At 40.3% G+C, this 22,581-nt stretch overlaps 1 protein-coding gene across 2 annotated transcripts in view; it reads right to left on the bottom strand.

Moving 5' to 3' along the window:
- Positions 1–916: 916 nt before the first annotated feature.
- Positions 917–22,581, bottom strand: part of dpf3 (double PHD fingers 3) — a 42,953-nt gene continuing 21,288 nt past the window's right edge. The window contains exons 4-12 of one of the 2 annotated variants that reach the window (XM_072685358.1): positions 18,230–18,363; positions 16,971–17,066; positions 16,595–16,667; positions 15,334–15,375; positions 10,854–11,006; positions 10,186–10,314; positions 5,665–5,777; positions 5,307–5,388; positions 917–4,255 (exon numbers count right to left, since the gene is read on the bottom strand). In XM_072685358.1, the coding sequence (XP_072541459.1) occupies positions 4,179–4,255; positions 5,307–5,388; positions 5,665–5,777; positions 10,186–10,314; positions 10,854–11,006; positions 15,334–15,375; positions 16,595–16,667; positions 16,971–17,066; positions 18,230–18,363 (899 nt within the window). In that variant the 3' untranslated portion in view covers positions 917–4,178. Of the gene's footprint in view, positions 4,256–5,306; positions 5,389–5,664; positions 5,778–7,331; positions 7,974–10,185; positions 10,315–10,853; positions 11,007–15,333; positions 15,376–16,594; positions 16,668–16,970; positions 17,067–18,229; positions 18,364–22,581 lie in introns of those variants that run through there. The other variant, XR_011979999.1, reaches the window with a different exon arrangement.

Raw genomic sequence — 22,581 nt, 5'->3', positions numbered from 1 at the left:
TTTGGGGTGTTCTGCTTTTCTTCTAGGTTTATCACCGCCTCTAGGGAGTCTATAACAGCGGTCCTCTAGGTTTCTGCAGAGGGTGCAAATGGTCCAAGATGCTTAGTTATATAAAGTGCCCCTGCTTGGTGAACCAGGCAGAAAAATGGTACAGGCCTGAAAAGCTTGGTCCTACAGTGTGGGTGTCCAACGGTTATGTTATGCAGCGGGGGGATTTTTGCTGGAATGGTTTGGGTCCACTTGTTCTCTTAGAAGAAAGTGTCTTCATTCAGTGGACAAAAAAAATCTGATGGGAATTATCTCCTCCAGGATGACACTGCCCCCAATCACAGGACACGTTTGATCAGTAAAGGGTCTTCAGATTGTGAAAACGATCCTGACGAATCTCATCCCAGTTGAACTTCTATGAGATATTTTGAGCCCATGTATCACACCACCATCATTAAAACATTATCTGAAGGGGGCTCTGAGCGGCTCAGCTGTCTGTTGTGCTGCCACTATGGCCCAGGGGTTGCAAGTTTGAATGCCATCAGTGGCTGAAAGAGCACAATTGACCATGCTCTCTCCTAGGGGTGGGTAGGTGGTGCTCTCTCCCCTCATCTGTCCTAAGCGAAGTTGGGCAGCACTGAAAGGACATGTTTTATTGCGCCTGCTCATTCTGTACAGGTTCTGTTGCAGTTTATGAAATTCTATAAATATTTAAACTAAATTTTGGGCCTTTATTGTGAATGTGTGAAACAAAGCTATTACCTTAGTTCTTTAGAAGTGTGAGGTACTTCTTTGAAGTTTGTCTTTGTATTTGCTGACCTCCAGTGTTAGATAGGTGAAGTGCAATTACATTCATGGTAAATCTAGCAAAGCAAACCCAATTTTGAATGGTTTATTATACTTCAAACAATGAAAACAACAAGGATCTGTTAACAACATGTGGGAAAGGGGGGAGAACAAATGACAAAAACAGTAAATTAGGTCTAATTTAACCAGAATCATCAGCTTGTTTATCTTGCCTCCAAATTAGTATATATTCATCCACGTTTCCTGACTTCCGATCAGAGTGTCTCCTGAAGCTCTTTGTTCGCTAGGATCAATGTAGCCAGCCCTTGCCAGAATCAGATGAAATATTCAGCAGATCTGAGGATTCAGAGGATTTGCCTTGATAAATTGGCTCTGAAAATAGAGCCTCTAATGCATTATACAGACCGGAGGAGGGGAAAGAGAGTGACGACGAGCGAGAATATCCAGATGGAAATAGAGATGCTAATATATCATGAACAAAGAAATACAAAATGGAGCGAGCAGATGTTTCACTCTGCAAGGTGTAAAACTTTTAAGCGCCCCCTTTTTGTTGGAGGTAGCTACAGAACTTTCTAGAGTGACTGGTACAATGGAATGTTTCCTGAACACATCAATTAGTCAAACACTTAAAAAGAACAAGTGCAGAGTTCTCCTCTGTTCATATCTGTTCCCTTTGATGCAAGCGAGAACATGCAAGGTGAACAGTCATTTGTTTTCATACAGGCTAAAAAACCACAAACAGAAATGTAGATCAAGGCTTGGGATTTAGAAGGAAACACAGCATGCACAGAAATCCAGGCTTTCTTGGCATGGGGAAGCACAACTGGAATATCAATATGCAACACACTACACTACATACAGATGTGGACAAATTTGTTGGTATCCTTCCAGCTCATTGAAACAAGGCTTCAATCCTCCTGAGAAGTGATGAAATTACAAGCAGTTGCCCCCGGTAGGCCTTTGGAATGTCACAGAGTAAAGCTAGGAAACGAGGAAATTATTCAGATTAGTGCTTTTTTTTTTTTTTTTGCAAAGATTCTAAAATGGCATGGACAGAGGGGTCACTTCTCCTAGAATTTATAAACAATTGTATTATATAGTAATATTTCCATTATATAATAATTATAGAATAATTATTATTCTAAAATATATTATTATTATTATTATTATTATATATAATAATATATTATAATTTATCAATTATAGACATGCATGTTAAAGGTAAAGGCTGTAAGACAGGCATATTGACCTTCCTGTGACTACAGTTGCAAATATTATTAGGAAGTTTAAGGTCCTTGGGATTGTAGCCAACCTCCCTGGATGTGGCTGCAGCAGAAAACAGAAGGTAAGTGTGAATGGTAGACAAAGAGCCAAGGGAAACTTCCACAGAGATAAAAGTTAAACTCCAAGGTCAATACACATCAGGGTCTGCGCATTTTTAGCAACAGAGGGCTCCAAAGAAGAAAACCAGGAAGACTCCACTGTTATAAGAAAAACATAAAAAATGCTGCAATGCTTCTGGGAAAATGTCCTGTGGACAGATGAGACAAAACTGGAGCGTTCCTGCAGGTCATGTGAGGTCTATGTTCATAGGCAAAAAATAATGCCATCAGAGAACCTAACTCTGTACCTACTGTAAATATGGAGGAGCTGGAGCTCTGAGTGGCTCAGCAGTGTAATGCACTGCTTTAATGGCCTGGGGGTCGCTTTGTCGACAGTGGTCAAAGTCCAAAAGAGCACAACTGGTCATGCTCTCTATATGACCAGTCTCCATGGTGGTTAGATGGCGCTCTCTACCCCATCAATTTTAAGCAATGTTGGCTTTGCTTTGAGCGGCTGGCTTCATATGTATTAGAGGAGACGTGTTTACCCTGCTTTAACCTTGTGTATTTACCCTGCTAGTGTCTGGAGCTTTACTAGTGATGGGGAGCAATGAATGGGTGGGTAATCGGCAGTACCAAATTTGGGGGGGGATTTGACAGCTAATAATTACAATGAAAAAAAGGGTATTTTTGGGGGCAACTTTGCTGTGTTCTACACAGGGTGCCTTGACTGTATGAGGACAATGGTATCTCAAGACTATCAAGGTGTTCTGGTGCAAAAGATACTGCCCATTGTCAGAAAGCTCTGTCTCAGTTACAGGCCATGAGTCACACAGCTATAAGCACCCAAGAATGGCTAAAAAACCTGAGACAGCTGGAGCAGTCTGCTCAGGAAGAGTGTGCCAAACTACCCTTGGAGAGGCACAGAAGTCTCCTTGAGAGCTACAGACATCACTTGCTTGCAATGATTGTGCAACAAAATATTAGATTAAAGGTGCCATCATTTCTGTCCATGCCATTTTCATAGTTTCATAATTTTTTTTTATATTCAGAGAAAACTGTAGGTTCTCCATTTTTTGTGGAAGGGTACCAACAAATTTGTCCAGGCCTGTAACTAATCTAAATCATGATTGTCTGTGAAAGATAAACACTGAAAAAAGCACAAAAAATTTTGTTCCAGTCTTAACAAAGTTATAGTTGCTCTGTATAGCATGAAATACTTTTCCAAAGTAGCTAAAATGATTTTTGTTTTTGCTGCTTTTACGAGTGCATTTCTAAGCGTTCGATAATCCAATGGTCTAAGTATCTACCTAGTTTACACCTTTTTCCTACTCACATTTTTCTTCTTCATATCAGTCGCTCAGTGCAAGCTAATACTAGTTGTGAGAAATCTGGCATCACATGCTATAGTGAAATGTTTTTTGCTTAAATATACAGAAATAGAAACACAGAAAGGTGACATACACAAACAATAATGACTTGGGGATTATTTGAACAGGCTGTTCTGTACCGTAGGCGGAAATGGCATTTTGCTCCAAACTGTGCAAAGATCTGCCCGTCCTCATATTGCTTCATTAAGACAGTAATTAATAGTCCTAGTCATTTATCGTACAGATACCTGGGTTAAATGAAACTGGTTTAAGGTGAACTGAGTAATAGAACTAGCCTCTGTTCCATCGGTTTTGCATCGGGTGTCTTTTTTTTTTGGTACATGCTCTTGAAACGTGTTTGACAGAAAGGACTGTTTTTCAAAAACCTGGACAGGTTCAACGTGGATGTGTTGACCTGTTTCTGTGTTATGTGTGTGTAAGAGAGAGTTTGCGAGGTAGACTGCTGAGTGCTTGGTCTCATGCCTGAAGTGTCCAGCTGTGTGTATTGCTTTGTGCTGTGTAGATGGGTGACCGCTACAGAGGTAGACGCTCCTGACGCCACTTCAGCCTGGAGCTGCAAACTGGACAGAAACAAGTGTGTACCACCATCCTGATTCTGCTCTGCTCTGTGTGCTGCGAATGTGCTGAAACACTCGCCGGGTTTCAAGGGATATGGAAGAAGTGGCCTCTTTTAAGCCATCGATGGTTCTCCAAAAGCAGATGCTTTGTCCTTTAGTAGATTCAGACACAGATGACAACTCCAGCTTCCTGCCAATCCATTGAAAGACAGGGTTAATACAGGGATGTTATGTGAATGTATTCACAAAAGTATTGGGACACACATCATTGTTTCTTCTGAAACCAAGGGTTCTACAAAAAGATTTATCTTGCTTTTGGAGTAACTGCCTCTACTGTCAAGGAAAGATCTTTCACTAGAATTTGAAGCATTGCTGTGACGGTAGTGAAGTCAGGATGTTAAAGGATCACCACCTCACCTCATTCCCAACTTCCCAGCTTATCTCAAAAGTATTTTATTTTATCCTTTTCAGACTGACGTATTTCAATACCCTTCTTTCTCATCTCTTCTGGAAATGCCTCTTCTAATCGAGGCCTTGTGTCTAAACTGCTTGTTGAGACCTATCAGCTCTACTTCACATTGCAGGCTCTATTTAAGTGATGTTTAGATTTAGCAGGACTAGGAATAATCAAGCCACGTTTATGCTTAATTGATCCCAATTATCAATTAAATTTGGATAATTTCTAATGTAACTAAGGGGTCAATAACTTTTTCACACAGAGCCAGTTGGAGTTGGAAAAAGCTGTATTTGGCTTTTGTCTTGTATAAAATTGTCAAATTTCTAAAATGGTTAAAAGATCTAAAATAGTTAATTTTGACAAATAAGCAAAATAGAAGGCATCATGAAGGGGCAAATGCAGTTTCTTAGCACTGAAACACCTAATGTGTCTCTATCTTCACTGGCCACTGAATAGCATATATTACATAGGTGCACTTTGTAGGTTTACAATTATTGAATGTAGCCCATATGTTGCTGCACAATTTATCAGCCCCCTCTTCTTCATCACTAAATGAACAGAGACCACAGGATCACAGATGAGCAGATATGGCAGTGGCATGTTAGTGTAAACCTATATGATAAACTGCCCAGTGAGTGTCAGTACAAGCTAGGTGTAAGTAATAATCTGGCAACTCTGTATCAACTTAAGCTGCACAGTACAATCTGCTGTAAATATACAGGAAAACGGATGAACTTTGAGCGGATGAAAAGACTAAACTGTATGCAGATGTGTGAGAGCATACCCTCAGGAGGCTCAGTCATGGGAGGTTTGAGGCAGTACATGTGGTAACCACGATCACAGTCGTCACAAAAAAGGAGCTGATCCTGCAGGAGAAACACGTAACCAATGATTAGCGTGGTATTCACAAGTATGTTATACAGGACAACCCCAAGAAAGACTTTTCTATGTTTTATTTATATTAACTCCACACAAGCTGTACTGCTCAAGGGGCATATATGTATATGTGATAAGTGTGTAAAATGGCTAGAACTCCATAAATGCTCCCATATTTAGTTTTTAAAATAACATGTTATTTTTACGAGTCTGTGAGTATGTTCTGTCATGATTCAATAAGAATTTTATGAGCAGGAGACCCTTACATCGTTCTCTGAGGTGCCGCACAGACTGCAGGATTTGCACTCGATGCACTGCCACTGGTACGTACGCACGGCCTGCATCATATTGTCCGTGAACTGAAGGCAAGTCGGGTGGCCTAGAGGGAGAAAAAGCGAAGTGAGAGATAATTCAGTATCTAAAATACAGTCATTCTAGAGATGGATGGTTAAGGTAGATGGATATGTTTACCATCACATATGCACTTCTTTACAATACTGATGTATTGTACTGCAACAGACAGACAGGCAGATAGATAGACTTACAAGTGCATGTATTGAATAAGCCAGAGGGTTATACATAGTCTTTATCTCTCTCTCCCATGTTCTCTCTCGCTCACCCTCTCAAATTCTGTGATTATGGCCACCTTGTTACCTTCATCAGACTGGAAGCTCAGCAGCCTTCTTCTGTTTGAGTAATCAGTAAAGCTGCTTAAGACTCCCTGTCCAGAAAGCATGCAGAGTGTGAAATGTGTGTGTGAGTTTGCCCTTTCTTTGTAGGAAGCTTTCACCTGCCCAGTTACATTTCTCTTGTCAGACTCACAATTGTTCAACCGCCCTTCAGATGATACTGCACTTGAACAACTGTTAAAGAACAGAAGTTATCACCACCAAATGGCCTTGTGTTGTTTTCTCACAGATACCATGTCTGTCAATTCTCTTTGACATTTGCAGTAAAGAAGTTATGGGATTACAGAGGAAAACCTGTATGATCTTGAATAAAGCTGATGCAAAAGGCTTTCGTTTACCTCTGGGACAGAATCACTTAAAGCAGTCGCTGACTTAAAGCCAGAGTACAGAGTACCAACTGTTGAAAGCAGTAACCCAGTCTGAAGTACTGCAACAATGCACCCATTAAGTGGTCCAATATGTATGTTCTCCATGCACACTATGCACGCAAGTGCAACTCTAGCCCTCGTGGTATTGTTTCTTGAATAGCTAGAATGGAACGTAACAAGGCCCAGCTGCTACCACAGCGCAGTGCTGGATTCGACTGATTAAAATAATACTGAAAGGACATAAGCAGAGCTTAGAGAGAGCAGCGGGGGCTAGACCAAATGGCATGGTTTTACAATCGAAAAGGCCAAGCCTAGAACCTCATAAATAACAGGATTTGTATTCTGCAGTGCTGGGTATTAAAAATATGGGAACTCCACAAAAGAATATTCAGCAAGCAATTTACAATACAATACTGTAATTTGTCAGTGACAGTAGAGTGAATAGAGTGAGAAACATAGTTCCAAAACTGTCAATTAATGGCAGAATCAAAAGAATTGTGCACAATGAAAGGAGAAAATATCACATATCTGATACAGCAAACATGTCTCTGTGTGGACATATTGTTTGACATTAATGATCTTCATTTACATGCTATTGCAGGTATTTAGCCCTTTCGAAATTTGTAGACTATGTGATTCAGCGTATGGTGTCTACCTTAAAAAAGATCTAGCCTGCGAAGGTCAATCCCAGTTCATGTTAAAGAAATGTGATGCTTCACACACTACGTGTCCAATGAATGCCACTCATTCTTTCCATTTCCCCCTGCCAGGTGTTTAGCAGCTTACATTCGAGAGACAAGGACTCACATGTCCTGCAGAGAACTGCTCTTCCCTGTTAGTTGAGAGATGGACAAGTAAACGCCGACTGGCTCTTACCTCGCCTCTTTCTGCCTTCCAAAAGGCCAGTGTATCCAATTTGCTGTGGTAACATCTTCTCAGACTTGTCCCGTTCTGCTCCGTCTTGCGATATGTTTCTTCTCATTGATTGTATTTTTTCAGAGGTAGGACCATTCACACAGTGTCCATTAGCACTCTTACAAGTCCTTTAGAAGTTGCACAGGTTTGGAAGTTGAGTTCATTTCTCCATTCTTTTTTTCTATCTATGCTAAAACCTATTCAAACCCCCTGCCCCATTCTCCTTATTGCTATAACAGTCTCAAAGAGAGAGTTTCTCTTAGTACAAGAAGGATGTAAAAGAAAGCCATTAGCCATTAGTTGTATTAGGTTCCATTAGCAATGCATCTCAGCTCTAAAGTCCTTTATGCAAACTTTTACCAACATCAAAATGAAAAAACGCTGGTGAACGTGTGGCAAGGCTTTTTTCAAGGCCAGTTCTCGGATTTTTCTCTGGCATCTATCTGTACTGGGGAGGACCACTGCTGTCATCCGATAGAAGCCCATCAAGCTCGTCCTCCTCAAAGCCGTGAAAGGTGGACGCCTCACTTTCAGACGTGTCGCTGAACATGTCCCGAAGTCCAGCCATCCTCCTCTTCGCCCCAGGCTCAGTCGCGCATCCAGCTGACATGTACGACGGACATATCAGCACCACAGCAGAAACACACAGAAGCAACACTGAAGTCAGCAAGGCTTCACACACTCTTCTCAGCTTGGACAACTGGCAATACAACAGAGGCAGCCTGACATATGACCAATCGAGATAAAATCTGATCTTCAAGAATCAGATGTGTTTCATTTTATTTCTGTTTCCATTAAAGGGATAGACAGAGGCCAGGAGTGCACTGCTGTTTAGTATGTCTTTAGTAGGTCTTTTGTATTTCCAGTTGCATAAGATGTAATTCCGGAGAGATTATATATTTACTGGATCTTCTCTCTCGCTTTCTCTCTTTCACGCTCTCTCTCTCTCTCTCTCTCTCTCTCTAGTTATGCCATGCATCCATTAGCAGGGAAATAGTTTGAGAATGAGTGACATATCAAAAGGACATTTATAGGAATAAACATAAAATATGTAAAAATATGAGAAAGAATAAAACAATATTCAGAATATTTTGTGAAGCACATGAACTGAAGTAAAGTGATGAAGTGCTAAATTCCTAACTTCAAATAAAATCTCTGTTCCACCAACCAGGCCACAGTGTTGTAAAACAAAGACACAAATTACCAGACACAAACTGACAACACATACCAAAGTTTAAGCATGACCATCCCAGCTAACATGTCCACGTGGGACCTGAGTAGCCCAACTGGGAACCAGAACGTTTCCTTGGGTTCCACAATGGCTGCACATATGGATCACCAGGGTCAGTGATTAGTACAGGAGGGGTTAAACATAGGCCCCATCTGGGGTCTAGAAAGGACCCATGTAAAATTAAGGTGAGCTGTAATAATGTGGCCTATTTGGGAAGCACAACTGGGTCCCAGTAAAAACCTATGTACAAACCCACTCAGAGACCATGCCCACCTGGAAACCACTTAGTCTATGTTCCACCCATGCTGGGATATTTCCCATCACATGCTCTGAGATTTAAATAACGCTACTGTTGTGGTTGCAAGTTTACATAAACTCATCATGGGAATGAATGTTATGGCAGTTTTGGGCTTTAGTGATTTCTTAGAGGCAGAATGAGTGACAACATATTATAATGGTTATGTTAAAAAGAGTTCTAACGCAGTTCTACATTCCCATCCACTTTGTGCAATGTGTCAGTTCAACCGGCTCTTCAAAACAGCCCCAGAGAACGATGCTACCACCACCATGCTTTACAGTTTTCTCGGGCATAAATGCCTCACCTTTACTCCTCCAAATACCTTTGTCTAATGTAACAATAAAACTTTCCTTCATAAGGTGTTTTATTTTCCATGTGGTAAAGCCATACATTGTCATGACATAAGCGTATGTAAACTTCCAACTGCAACTGTAAATGTAGAGAATACATGCATATGTGACCGTCATTGATTTTTGGAAAATGAAATGACTGGCTCAGTCTTGTTTTCATAACTAGATCTCAAACTTAAAGGAGTAGACAACATCTATGGTACTAATAAGAACTTCAAGTTTTACTGTTGATCAGTACTTGTTCACAGACCTCATTATTTGTCATGTTAATTTTTGGGGGGAAAATTGAGAAGAAAAAAAAATATTGTGTTGCATTTAAATGGCAAATTAGCCTTTTCAAAGCTCTCTGTGTGAACGCAAATCCAAACCAACTAAACCCAATAAACACCAGAAAAAAACACACACACTCAGTCACAGAATATGGGCGGATGGTACATGGTGTCATGGTACAGGTAGATGTAAATGGTCATGAAACATGCCGCAAGAGAATCAAATAGTGCTTAATCAAATTGCTTCATTAAAAATGCATGAACCTGTACTATTTACATAACAGGAAAATTTATGATTATTATTTTGGTAGTTCACAACATTGTAAATTGTGATTACTAACATTGCCTCAACATTCATCTGCTTGTCTAAAACCTACAATGTTTTCTTATAAAACTTTAAAAAATTAATCTACAAAACAGCCCTGAACATGATTTCTGTTGCCATAACTGCCTACATCCTCTGCAAATAGTACTGCTAGGTTGTCTACCGGTCATGTGTTTTTAAAACAGATGTTGAGATGCAGTAATGATTAGAGGGTTACTCAGTTTCAAATAAGGAAAGATGGAGGTGAAGATCTGTTGCTTGGTGGAGCACAATGGCTTTAGTTCTCAAATGTTGGGCAGATGAAGTAGCTAGGTGAGCAGTGCAGGTCCCGGAGATACTGACCAGAGCGACCACAGTCGGAACAGGACACCAACTCCTCAGCCTGGCCCGTCTTCCTGTTGGAGCCGGAGTCCCCCAAGCAGAAGTCACAGTAATCGTTGGGGATGATGGCACCATCTGGTCCCTTTTGGGCTAGAGGAATTAGAAAAGGTCAATATTTAAGTCATATTACCAACAATACGTTACAGTATATTTAACTTCATATAGTAACTTCATTCATACGTAAAAATGTAACTATTGTTTTTTTTTCTTTTCCGAGACTGATAGAAATGTTGAAATCTTGTAAATCAGTGAATACTCAATCCAATACCACATGATGGGCCTCTAAAAGTAGGCCATAACACTCAAGAGTTTCAGATCTTTGATGGAGAGCAGTGAAGACCAGTGAAGACCTGCCTGAAATCTTTAAATCTGATTGTATGAGGATGAGACCCTTTTAAGAGCTTTAAAAAGAAGTAAAAGAATCAGAAAATCCATGTTTTCTCTTTCCTGTGTGTTAATACTAGCCCACAGCATTCATTCTGTCCACAGTGGTTTTAGGTAATCCTGTACACAATGCATTACAGTAATCTATACAGGAAGAAAACAGCAAAATGCCTTATTACAGAAAGTGCATGGACATGTGTGAACAGACACAGTGTATAATAATGTCTGATTAGCGGTTATCTTACGTTTATGGTTTTCAGGGTTGTGTTCGGGTGGCGACTGTGGAATTTCCGTTTCTCGTTCCTCCTCTCGCTCCTCCTCTCCCTCCTCCTCAGCCAGGTGTGTGTGGGTGTAGTGGTAGCTCAGACCAGGGCGGTTCTTATAACGCTTACCACAAACTACAGTGGAGGAGACGAAATGTCACAATAACAGAAAACAATATAGGGAGGAAAATCTTACCGAAAACAAGAGCAACACTAAAATCATGTTCGAGCTGTCACTAAATGCTATCACAGGGCAGCGGTCTACAGGGCAGCTGGGTCTAAGAGGCTAAGATGGAGGCTACAGGGCAAGCACACGAAAACGAGTCCCAATATGCAAAAGATAAAACAACAGCAACACATTAAAAGTGTAGCATCAGGGGCTGCTTCTGACTGCTTCGGGACAGAGTAGCACTGCATCATATCATAGATTACAGAATTATACAGATTATACTGAAATGCTATTATTTAACAGAGGTATGTAACCACAGAGCTTTACTGTTAGTACTGTTTTTATAGTTGCTTTTCATTCCATTATGACCAATTTGATCTCATTTTAATTGACTTAACTTGTGCAGTAGGTGAGCATGCACTGTATTGGCTGGAGTCTAAGCAGACTACATAAAAGGAAAGCCTATGAATATAACCTACAGTACTGCGCAAGTCAGTCACAAAAATTAGCTTCAGAATATTAGCATTAGAATGAATACAAGTGAACATAATCACAAAAAAACATAAAATAAATGATGGACAATCATGTGTTGGTTAGAGGAGCACAATCAGAGGAAATACAGGTTTGGTCGCTGATTCTTTGTAATTACCAGACGTGGTGTGTTATTACTACCAGCCCATCATTTTCAGATCACCTATTCAGATCCATTATTATTATTATAAAATAGTTTTGTAGTTTTCTAATATCATGTACAATATGCATTATATGATTATATAATTTCACTTGCCGCAGGTTTCTAACTCTATATCACACTTTTCTCAATACATACAGTGCATGCATACGCACACTTTTTTCATTGTTCAGCGAGCTCATGAATTATTGTAGCAATTATTGATTAGCTATTTTACAGCCGATTACAATCTTTACAATGTGTTGAGTGAATGAGTTGCCCGAACTAAAAATTATGCCTGAAATACTGTACTGGGGTGTATCAACACACATCACAACCCCAGGAACTAATAAATGGGGAAAAACACAGCCAGAGTGGGTGTACATAAAGCATAAGCCTCACCCACTTTGCTCTGACAGAATGCATCTGAACTTCAGATGATTGGCAGCATTTTCCATGAAAGGGAGTAAAGTAAGAGGCCCTCGGAAGAAAGTGGGGGGTGCATCTATTATAGGGTTTTGCATCTATTGTCTAAAAAGTCTACTCTACTCAAATGTGTACATCATGGATAGGATATTTTTATTTTGTACACATTTTACACATTTGAATTACTGTAAATTCACTGCGTTACCTTACTCAGTATACCTATAAAAATCGTAGTGTAGGAAAGGATTACACTGTCGAAAGTAAGCTGCATTACACTCAGGCCCTGTTTACACATATCCTGATATTAAAAAAAAAAAACATTGCTTTTTAAAGTTTTTTTAAAAAGTGCCCCAGGGTGGAGATTCCTGAGAACATCATTTTCAGTGTTTTTCTGTGGATGAGCAAACAGCTTTTTGTAAATGCTGATTTCATGATGTTACCTTGCACAATGCTTGTGCTGACAACAGAGCTTTTTTTGTAATGAGTAATGAACTCACATTTGGTTACAAAAAGCCTCCAAAGCCGCCACAGCAATGTAAAAAAAAACAAACTATGGTATATTTGATTATGATTTTCCTGGAACAAATTAGATTTTGAGTCTGTGTATGAGATTGAGCTATGGAGACCTGCTGTTTGCTGTTTTGGAGAAAATGTCCTCGGCTGTATTTAGGTCTGTTTTACAAAAAGGACACTTGCTTCTTTAATGAATTTGACATCAAACTTGGGAAGTTAATGCCACCTGCTGGGCTGGATATCAGAGACGTTATAAATGGGGAGACCGGTCACTGGTTGAAATTTGAGTTGTAATGCTTAAGATTGCGTCTGTTTATAGATAAAGTCCCACCTATTAACAAAAAGAGCCAATCAGCTTGTTAGTTACAGTGGGGAAAAAAGTATTTAGTCAGTCACCAATTGTGCAAGTTCTCCCACTTAAAAATATGAGAGAGGCCTGTAATTGACATCATAGGTAGACCTCAACTATGAGAGACAAAATAAGAAAAAAAAATCAGAAAATCACATTGTCTGATTTTTAAATAATTTATTAGCAAATAATGGTGGAAAATAAGTATTTGGTCAATAACAAAAGTTCATCTCAATACTTTGTTATATATCCTTTGTTGGCAATGACAGAGGTCAAACGTTTTCTGTAAGTCTTCACAAGGTTGGCAAACACTGTTGCTGGTATGTTGGCCCATTCCTCCATGCAGATCTCCTCTAGAGCAGTGATGTTTTGGGACTTTCAACTCCCTCCAAAGGTTTTTTATGGGGTTGAGATCTGGAGACTGGCTAGGCCACTCCAGGACCTTGAAATGCTTCTTATGAAGCCACTCCTTTGTTGCCCTGGCAGTGTGCTTGGGATCATTGTCATGCTGAAAGACCCAGCCACGTTTCATATTCAATGCCCTTGCTGATGGAAGGAGGTTTGCACTCAAAATCTCACAATACATGGCCCCATTCATTCTTTCATGTACACGGACCAGTCGTCCTAGCCCCTCTGCAGAGAAACAGCCCCAAAGCATGATGAGTTGTGTTTGTACCAAACAGTTCTACTTTGGTTTCATCTGACCATAAGACATTCTCCCAATACTCTTCCGGAACATCCAAATGCTCTCTAGCAAACTTCAGACGCGCCCGGATATGTACTGGCTTAAGCAGGGGAACACGTCTGGCACTGCAAGATCTGAGTCCCTGGTGGCGTAGTGTGTTACTTACGGTAGGCTTTGTAACGTTGGTCCCAGCTTTCTGCAGGTCATTCACTAGGTCCCCCCGTGTGGTTCTGGGATTTCTGCTCACCGTTCTTGTGATCAATTTGACCCCACGGGCTGAGATCTTGCATGGAGCCCCTGATCGAGGGAGATTAGCAGTGGTCTTGTAGGTCTCCCATTTTCTGATTATTGCTCCCATAGTAGATTTCTTCACACCAAGCTGCTTGCCTATTGCAGATTCAGTCTTCCCAGCCTGGTGCAGGTCTACAATTTTGTTTCTGGTGTCCTTCGACAGCTCTTTGGTCTTCACCATAGTGGAGTTTGGAGTGTGACTGTTTGAGGTTGTGGGCAGGTGTCTTTTATACTGTTAACAAGTTCAAACAGGTGCCATTAATACAGGTAATGAGTGGAGGACAGAGAAGCCTCTTAAAGAAGAAGTTACAGGTCTGTGACAGCCAGAAATCTTGCTTGTTTGTAGGTGACCAAATACATATTTTCCACCATTATTTGCAAATAAATTCTTAAAAAATCAGACAATGTGATTTTTTTCATTTTGTCTCCCTTATAGTTGAGGTCTACCTATGATGTCAATTACAGGCCTCTCTCATCTTTTTAAGTGGGAGAACATGCACAATTGGTGGCTGACTAAATACTTTTTTCCCCCACTGTATATGCTGGCATTAGTGGGGAAAGCCCCCCTCCGTGTGATCTGTGCAAGTGCAGTATCCAGAAAGAGTTGGAAAATCACATAGTTTTTTGCATTATTGAGTCAAGGGCTCCAAACTATTCATGAGGTTTTATCACTGATTTAAAATGTTTTTAAAACAGTAATCTGACCTTCAAATTGGTTCCTCCTCATTCATAGAGCCTATAAGGACTCTTTAAGTAGCTTTCAGGTCCATGTTTGCATTGTATTGTGGACAGAGTGATTTTTAGAAACTCTGTTGGAGATGGAGATATATGGAAATATATTTTCAAAAATATCTGGATACGTATGGACAGGGCCTCAACTACTGGTGACTACTAGACTGGAGTGCCACTTTGACTGGGCTACACTTTGACTGGCTCATACAAAAACCCTAAAGACCCTAGATCATATAGAATTGACACCACGGAAGGCATAACATTAGATAAAATGCAAAAGGGAAGTCAAAGCATGCATATCAAATCTCTTGGCAACATTCAGGGTCATAAGTAGTGTCAGCATAGCAGAGCACAGCAGGTGATCTGTAGCCACTGCGCGTTAACTGATATTTAGTAGTATAGCTATTAGCATAAAGAAACAGTGTTATTATTAGCCATGCATGCTAGCTTTAGCCAAGGACTCTAACATAGGCAGAAAGCATTGCACAGTAATCACTGGAGAACAAGCGGATTAGTGTCGGCCGGTTAACTTTAACCCCTCTTTAATAGCAGACAGCCTCTGTAAGCCTTGTCATTCGTGCAGCCCATAAGTCCAAGCAAGAGGAAGAGGGCATCATGGCCGTATACCTGAGTCAGCAGTTTTTGAGTTATGCTTTTGTTTGTATCTGTCTGGAATAGAGAAGACACAAAGCAAAAGAAGAGACAAGAAAACAAAACAGGTTCATTCAAAGATGCTTCTGGAACCCAAAGGCTTTTTTTTCCTCTGCTGGGTAGACACATGCTCTCGAGACTAACAAAGACCACGCAGGAATACTGCCCATGCTGAAATGGAAAACACAGGCTGCAGCATTATTTTGAGAAAAACACAAGCCATGTTCATACTGTAGTTGGACTGTAGTGTTAATCTGATGTTCTGGTACTTGGTATAACAATGATATAGAAAGTGTTTTTTAAAAAAATAATATTTTGGTCATGTGACCAATGTAATGCAGGTATATATTGTTTGATGATTGTTAAAAATATAATATAAAATATAATCTCAGAACAGGGATGGGGAACTGAAGGCCAGGGTCCAGCACAGTTTGGTAATTTCCCTGCTCTAACACACTGACTAAACCTGGCAATTAATGGGTCAGTTGAATGAGATGTGTCTGAGCAGGTAAAACACAAATCTGTGCAGAAATCTTGGCCATCCAGGACTGGAGTTCCCCATCCTGCCATAGAAGAACTCTTTTTTTGGGCCTTTCCTCATGACTAATGCACCTGATTCAACTTAATACCCAGTGAACAGGCTCCTCTTGTGCTGAATAGACTGTGTAAGTGGAGGGAAAACACAAAAATGAGAACCATGTTTATAGATGAGATGTATGAGTGTAAAGAACCTCTACATAGGTTCTAGGAAGGACCTTCTGTTTTTTTAAGGGCAGCGGGGAGTTTAAAACCACTGCTTTAGGAAGCTAAGTGCTTCCCTCTGAGCTCTCTGTGGCATCTTCATTTTTAATGTGAATGTTTAAGTGTGTGTGTTAGGAGTGCACAATATATACTATTTGTAACACTGGCCTTTGCAATATGCAAGCGAGTCCTATAAATAATCACAGTGTGCTGTGAGCATGTCCAGAGTTCCAGAAGAGTGTTTTTATGGTTGGCTTGACGCATTAAGATATTCATGCAATCCAACAAAAGTACTTTGGTCAAAATAATCCAGGCTGACTTACTATTATGTTTAATATACTGCAGGCTTTCCCACAGCTGCAATATGAAACAACAGATTCACAATACCAGTCCAGATGGTTCAGCACTAATGGATGAGTGGTGATTATGGGCGAGCTAGCTGTGTGCTTCTGTAACTGCAAAAGGTCATGGAGGTTGAGTGTGAGGCGGTGCTTACTATCACACACGTAGGGCTTGTCCTGGTCATCACTGGCCACTGCCTCAGTTCTCCTGCGGCCGGAACCCCGGCTCTGAGCAACACATCCGTTAACAAACTCAGTCAGCTCATTCAAACGAGCAGAGTAACTGTGTAAAGTGTTGCTCAATGCCACATTCATGTTCAGAAGTAAAAGTGGGGAAATTACATTGGTATTCGAATGTGAGTAAAAGTGACTTTGGGAAAATGGGATGTGTAATTACCTTTTAATGTTATATTTTAATACAATATTATAATTAATATAGCTTGTAGGAGACACAGGCTGGGTGTTTTCTGTTCTGTTCGTGGTGTTACTAGTCTGTGTTATTTTGTTTTGATGTGCAGTGATGTTACTCACCCTGCCTTTGTTTCGCTGCTTCCTCTTTGGTGTGTCCACTTCAAAGTCCTCGTCGTCATGGAAACCGTCCCCATTTTCCTCAGCTTCGAGCACCCTCTACAGATCACGGGGGAATGTTGGAGAAAATATTTTTAGGCTCAGAAGGGATACCGAATCTCAGATTTTTCAGGAGAAGCCAAATAATGGTGCTTAGTGAAGATTTGGGCTCATCACCCCTGTAGCGGAAGGAGGATCTGGACAGCAGCTAATGAGCCTCTAAGAGGTGCTCTGTTTCAAAACAGTCCTATAAACTGTTTATATTTCTATATATACTGCCTGTCAAAAGTTTGGGAACACCTTTCATTTACTAATGGCACTTTTGCTCGTTACTGAGGCAATTCATTCAGTGTGACATATCTTCAGTACATTTAGTTTGTTTACATTTAACATTTACATTTAAGGCATTAAGCAGACGCTCTTATCCAGAGCGACTTACAAAAGTGCTTTGCTATTTACACAAGAAAAACCTCAGCTAGTTTGAATAGACTAATAATTCAAAGATACCTCTAAGTTAGTTAATATAACTACCATCGCAATTAAGTCGCACTGACTCCAAATACCCCAGCTATTTATTTATGTATTTTCATTTTATTTTCTTTATTAAAAAACGTGAAGTTTTACATATGTTTTTTTATCCTGGGAAAACTGAATGTAGTCTAGCCATAAAACTAATTTAAGGTGCCAAATTGGACCTTTTAGATAACATTTACATTCTATCCAACAACAAAGCACTATTTTGTCCCTGTTACTTTTCAAGTCACCCAGAAAAAATGTCTGCAAATATTTGCAAATCAATAAGCCATGGGAACATGTGAGTTACAGTGCTTTTGGCATAGTTCTGGTAATTTCTTGGAACTGTTTCTATCCATTTTCAAGCACCTATAAGCTAACAGCTTTTGGCATTTAAAATGTTTTCATAAATAAGCTCTATTTTCCAAATTGTTATTAAAATGTGTTTAAACTCCATGTGAAAGGAGATGGCATCACTACAAGGGGATAACATTTCACTTTGATACCACTTTATACTTCTACTATTTGATTGACTAATTGATATGCATGAATATCACTATTTCAACTAAGCCCAGTTGTGTAATATGTTTTTGTGCAAACCGACAAAGAAAATCTGGTTTGTAATAAAACATAAAAAAGCTAGATGTCTTCAAACAGCCGACAGACAAGGTTCTTTTAACATTTAAGAGTTTGTGTATGTGTATGTATACCTGAATCTCCAGCAGTGTCTCTTCTTCCTTAGAGCTGCTGCTCTTCTTGTCCAGAATGCCCTCCCCTCTCAGCAGAGCCTCCAGGGCCGTGGCCTCGGTGGGCGGGGCTTCTTTCTTGGGCATCAGCTCAGCTTCTGAAAGAGAGAGCGAGAAAGACATGATAGAGAGAAAAATGACAGAGAGAGCGAGGAGAGATATGGAGCGAAATTGAGAGAGAAAAAGCGAGGATGACAAGGAAAGATGGAGAAAGAAAGAGAGGACAGTGAGAGGAAAAAAGAAAAAAGACAACGTATTAGAGAGAGAGAGAGAGAGAGAGAGACAGAGAGAGAGAGAAGGGTAAGGAACAGTGATCCATTGAGTTTCCCTGTGAATTTCTGCCCCAAAATACCAGCGGTAAAAAAGTAATTTACCTCTTTATGGCTGTGTGTGTGTGTGTGAAGGTCAGTAGGGTCAGCTTTCTGCAGCATGCACCTGCCCTTCATACATTTATTCTGCTGAGCTGATGGCCCGACGGGCCTCATGAAAAGAGAAAGCCTCCAGGTGCTCACAATAAAAGAGGGATAAGGGAGAGAGAGCGACAGAGAGAATGAGAAAAGGAGATGTACAGCCCGAAAGAGCTTTGTTCTCAGAAGCTCTAGATGTTTAATCTGTGCCGCTATGGACACCATGGTGTACAGCGCCTCCATGCTCTCTATACTCTTTCCAGGACAAAGCAAAGGAGCATATGTGTTGGTGTTTTGGTGAAGCTCTTTCCCCCATTTCTCTCTTTCTCTCTCTCTCTCCTCTTTGTGTCTGGCTCCTTGAGTCCCATGGGAAATGTGCTGTCACTCAGCACTGATTGCAAAACGCTGAACACCTCATCTTACACTTCACACCCCGCTAATCAGCAGCCGGAGCAGACAGGAAAGACAAAGAGCCTAATCGAGGACAAATTCTTCAAACACACACCAATCAGCACACCAGATTGCTCTACAGCGCTTCCCCAGTTTAATTTAATCACCGTATTGCATATGCTGATCAGGGACTCTCAGATCGGGGGGTTTATTTAGCAGTCGTGAGACTTCATGCAAGAACAGTTAGCATTTTAACCCTGACATTACACTTAATGGTGTGAATATCAGTGTAGAAATGTATGATAAACAAACAAACTACAAAAAAGTTGTTTGTCTAGCACACATTTTTACACAATAAACAATAAATCAAATACAAAAGGAACAAATTCCAGCATAATGTAACAATGAGCTGATTTGACTTTACAAACCAGGCCTTCCATGCATGGGATGATGCCACATAGGAGATTGGTGACAGTCTAGGTCCAGTGGTTGTTAGCAATGTTACCTTGCATCTTCTATACTAAACTAAAGGACAAAGTTTCAGATATAATTTTTTTTTTTGTTGATTGGCTGAATCTGGGGTCAGTAATTAATCTTGATCATTAGATTTTTTTCACCCATCGCTTCCTTTAACCAAACAAAAAAGTTTCAGGTTCTGTGATTCAATGATCATTTTCTTAACTTTCTGTTTTCTGTTTCTTGTTTTATTTATTACGGTGTTTGCTGAACTCACAGTTTTGTGTCCTGCACACTGGAATTAGTGTGTAAATGGTTACATAAAATCCTACGTCCCAAAAAAACCCCACAGTTTTTCCACATTAACCTCTTGTTGCTACAAAGGATTAGTTTTAGCCGCCGCAAGGCGATGACATTGGCAGTTCTCCAGGATCAGGCTTAAACTCATTGATGTTCACCTCAGGATGCAAATCCGCAGCCTCCCGATACATGGGAGACCTTAAACCCTGCACTACTGCTCTTTTAAATCTGCTACCACTCCTCAGTGATGAAGCACAATAATAACAGTAAGCAGACTCACTTATGGCATCTCTCATACTCTATACCCTATAACTGGCAGCTAATGTCCACACAACAGCTGCCTGAGCAGCTGCTCGTACCAGCGTTTGTTCTGCTTGGTTAGCCGGCTGCATTAAGATCTATGTAGTTACTAATTTTGCTAATAATTAAATGTGCCACACGTTCCATATGACATGACCTGCTGTGTGCAACTGTCAGCTGGCACACTATGAAGTTAGGTTTCATTCAGCTCCTAACGAGTGGCATTACACCATGTAAAGTCAGTCTACTGAGTGTGTACACAACTCTGAAACTGAACTGAACGAATGCTCTGCATCTTGGAGACACTTGGGTCTTTTCCCAGAAATCTGCAGATACAATATGTCTTCTTCTCAGTGGTGGGTCCTCAGACAAAGCCTGTTAACTTTAGGCTGCGTTGACAGATAAGACACAAGAATGCAACAGGACACAAACCACTATGTAAACTCCAGTGTAGAAATTGGACTTATGGACTGTAAAATAATGGAATAGCTGAATGCTTAACAGGCATGTCCACTGTTTTTCAACTCAGGCCTCATTTATAACCATGCATATCAAAATCTTGGCAGTGGCTTCAGCTTCAGTGGAGTAGTGATACTGTCACTGTAAATTCTCACTAGGCTTAAGTCCAGTCCAATATGGCAACGGCTTAAAAATGCAATTGAAATAAAAACATAAAACATTTGTTTGATTTAAATGTTTAAATCACATTTACATTTCAGTCAGGTATCTTCTTATTTACATTACATTTACATTTAAGGCATTTAGCAAACACTTATCCAGAGCGTCTTACAAAAGTGCTTTGCTATTTACTTATAATAATACTAATTCTAATAGACTCTACTAAACACAAGTTGGTAAGGTGACCACTCTGCTATTCGCCCAAGTATTCTCGGAAGAGGTGGGTCTTCAGTCTGCATTTGAAGACAGCGAGCGACTCTGCTGTTCGGACACCCAGGGGAAGCTCGTTCCATCACTTTGGTGCCAGGACAGAAAAAAGCCTGGACGCTTGTCTTCCGTGGATTTTGAGGGATGTTGGGTCGAGCCAAGCCGTACATGAAGCTCGAAGGGCTCTTGGTGCGGATCGGCTTTTGACTATTGCCATCAAGTATGGAGGGGCTGGTCCGTTCTTGGCTTTGTAGGCCAGCGTCAGGGTTTTGAATCTGATGCGGGCAGCGGCTACAGGAAGTCAGTAAAGAGAACGCAGCAGTGGAGTGACATGGCTGAATTTATCCACTTCTTCATGCTTCATGAGTCATGCTGGGTCTAGAACCTACTCACAATCAGGAGCGAGAATCAAACCCACAACCCCAGGTCCTGTTTCACCATGCCACCCTGGTGTTGATGTAACACATTAGAATCACATAAATTCTAAGCACCATTTTCTAGAGGAGCTCAGTGTGACTTTAAAAGTCATACTGAAGGTCTCTTAGATGTACTTCAGATGTTCTTCGTAATCCTTCAAAATAAGGACCCATCCCTCATCTGTGATCAGCTGCACACATGCACTCTAACATATTGCACATGTACATTACATATTAACTGCTCACATCTTTAACTGTTTATATTCACTTATGTATAAATATAAATTATAGTTCAATCTGTACAGAGCATCTGCGCACTGCACTGCTGTACCCACTGCTTTTTGGTATCTATTTTGTCCTGCATTATTTCAGAATCGATACTAACACTGATACCTTCTGCGGAAACCTTGCTTGACAAATTCAATACTTTGATTCTGATATACAGTCACTCATTTTAAATTCAATTAAAGTTTAATCTCACTCTTTGGTCCATCATGAAAGATGCTCATGGTAGAGAATAACCTTTAAATTGTTAAAGAACCTTCACAGCAAATGAAAGTTGTTAAGACCTTTAAGTTCTTCACACTCACTAATCTTTATTACCAGCCTGGTTCTTTATAGAGGCAAAAGTGGCACTGAACTACTCAAAGAACCACTGAACACCTTTAAGAGCGTGCTCTTATTAAGAACCATGACAACACAAAAACCCAATGCTTACATGGTATGTTGCTTAAATAGATGGTTCTTCTTATACAAAGAAAATGTCTTGTGTTACAAAGTAGCAATAATATGTTGGTGGTTTTCCATTTGTATTGATAGCAGTCTTCATTCAGTCTTCATTTATTTCTCTAATCCTGCTTTCTTCTAGATTCTAGTGTTCCAGGTTTGGTGCTCTAGACAGAACAGTATGAAAGGATAGCAATGAAATCCTTAATGTAAGCTGTGATCAATAACACACTATGTCAGCTCTAAATTAAAGCATGGGATCACAGTGTGACAGTGTAGTGCGAGCTTGTGAAACCAGCCCTGCTTTGTGTGTCTAATGATCTCTTGAAACTGTAATTAATATAACTCTGGCAGATGTCTCGCACAAAGCCATGCTCTCTATACGTATCCATGAAAGTTTCATAGTCAGAAATCTGTTCGCTTGGTTTTATATACA

Source organism: Salminus brasiliensis, chromosome 1 (genome assembly GCF_030463535.1).
Source record: "Salminus brasiliensis chromosome 1, fSalBra1.hap2, whole genome shotgun sequence".
Lineage (NCBI taxonomy): Eukaryota > Metazoa > Chordata > Actinopteri > Characiformes > Bryconidae > Salminus > Salminus brasiliensis.
The sequence above is the reverse complement of the archived record's forward strand: the minus strand, read 5'-3'. Positions and strand labels throughout refer to the sequence as shown.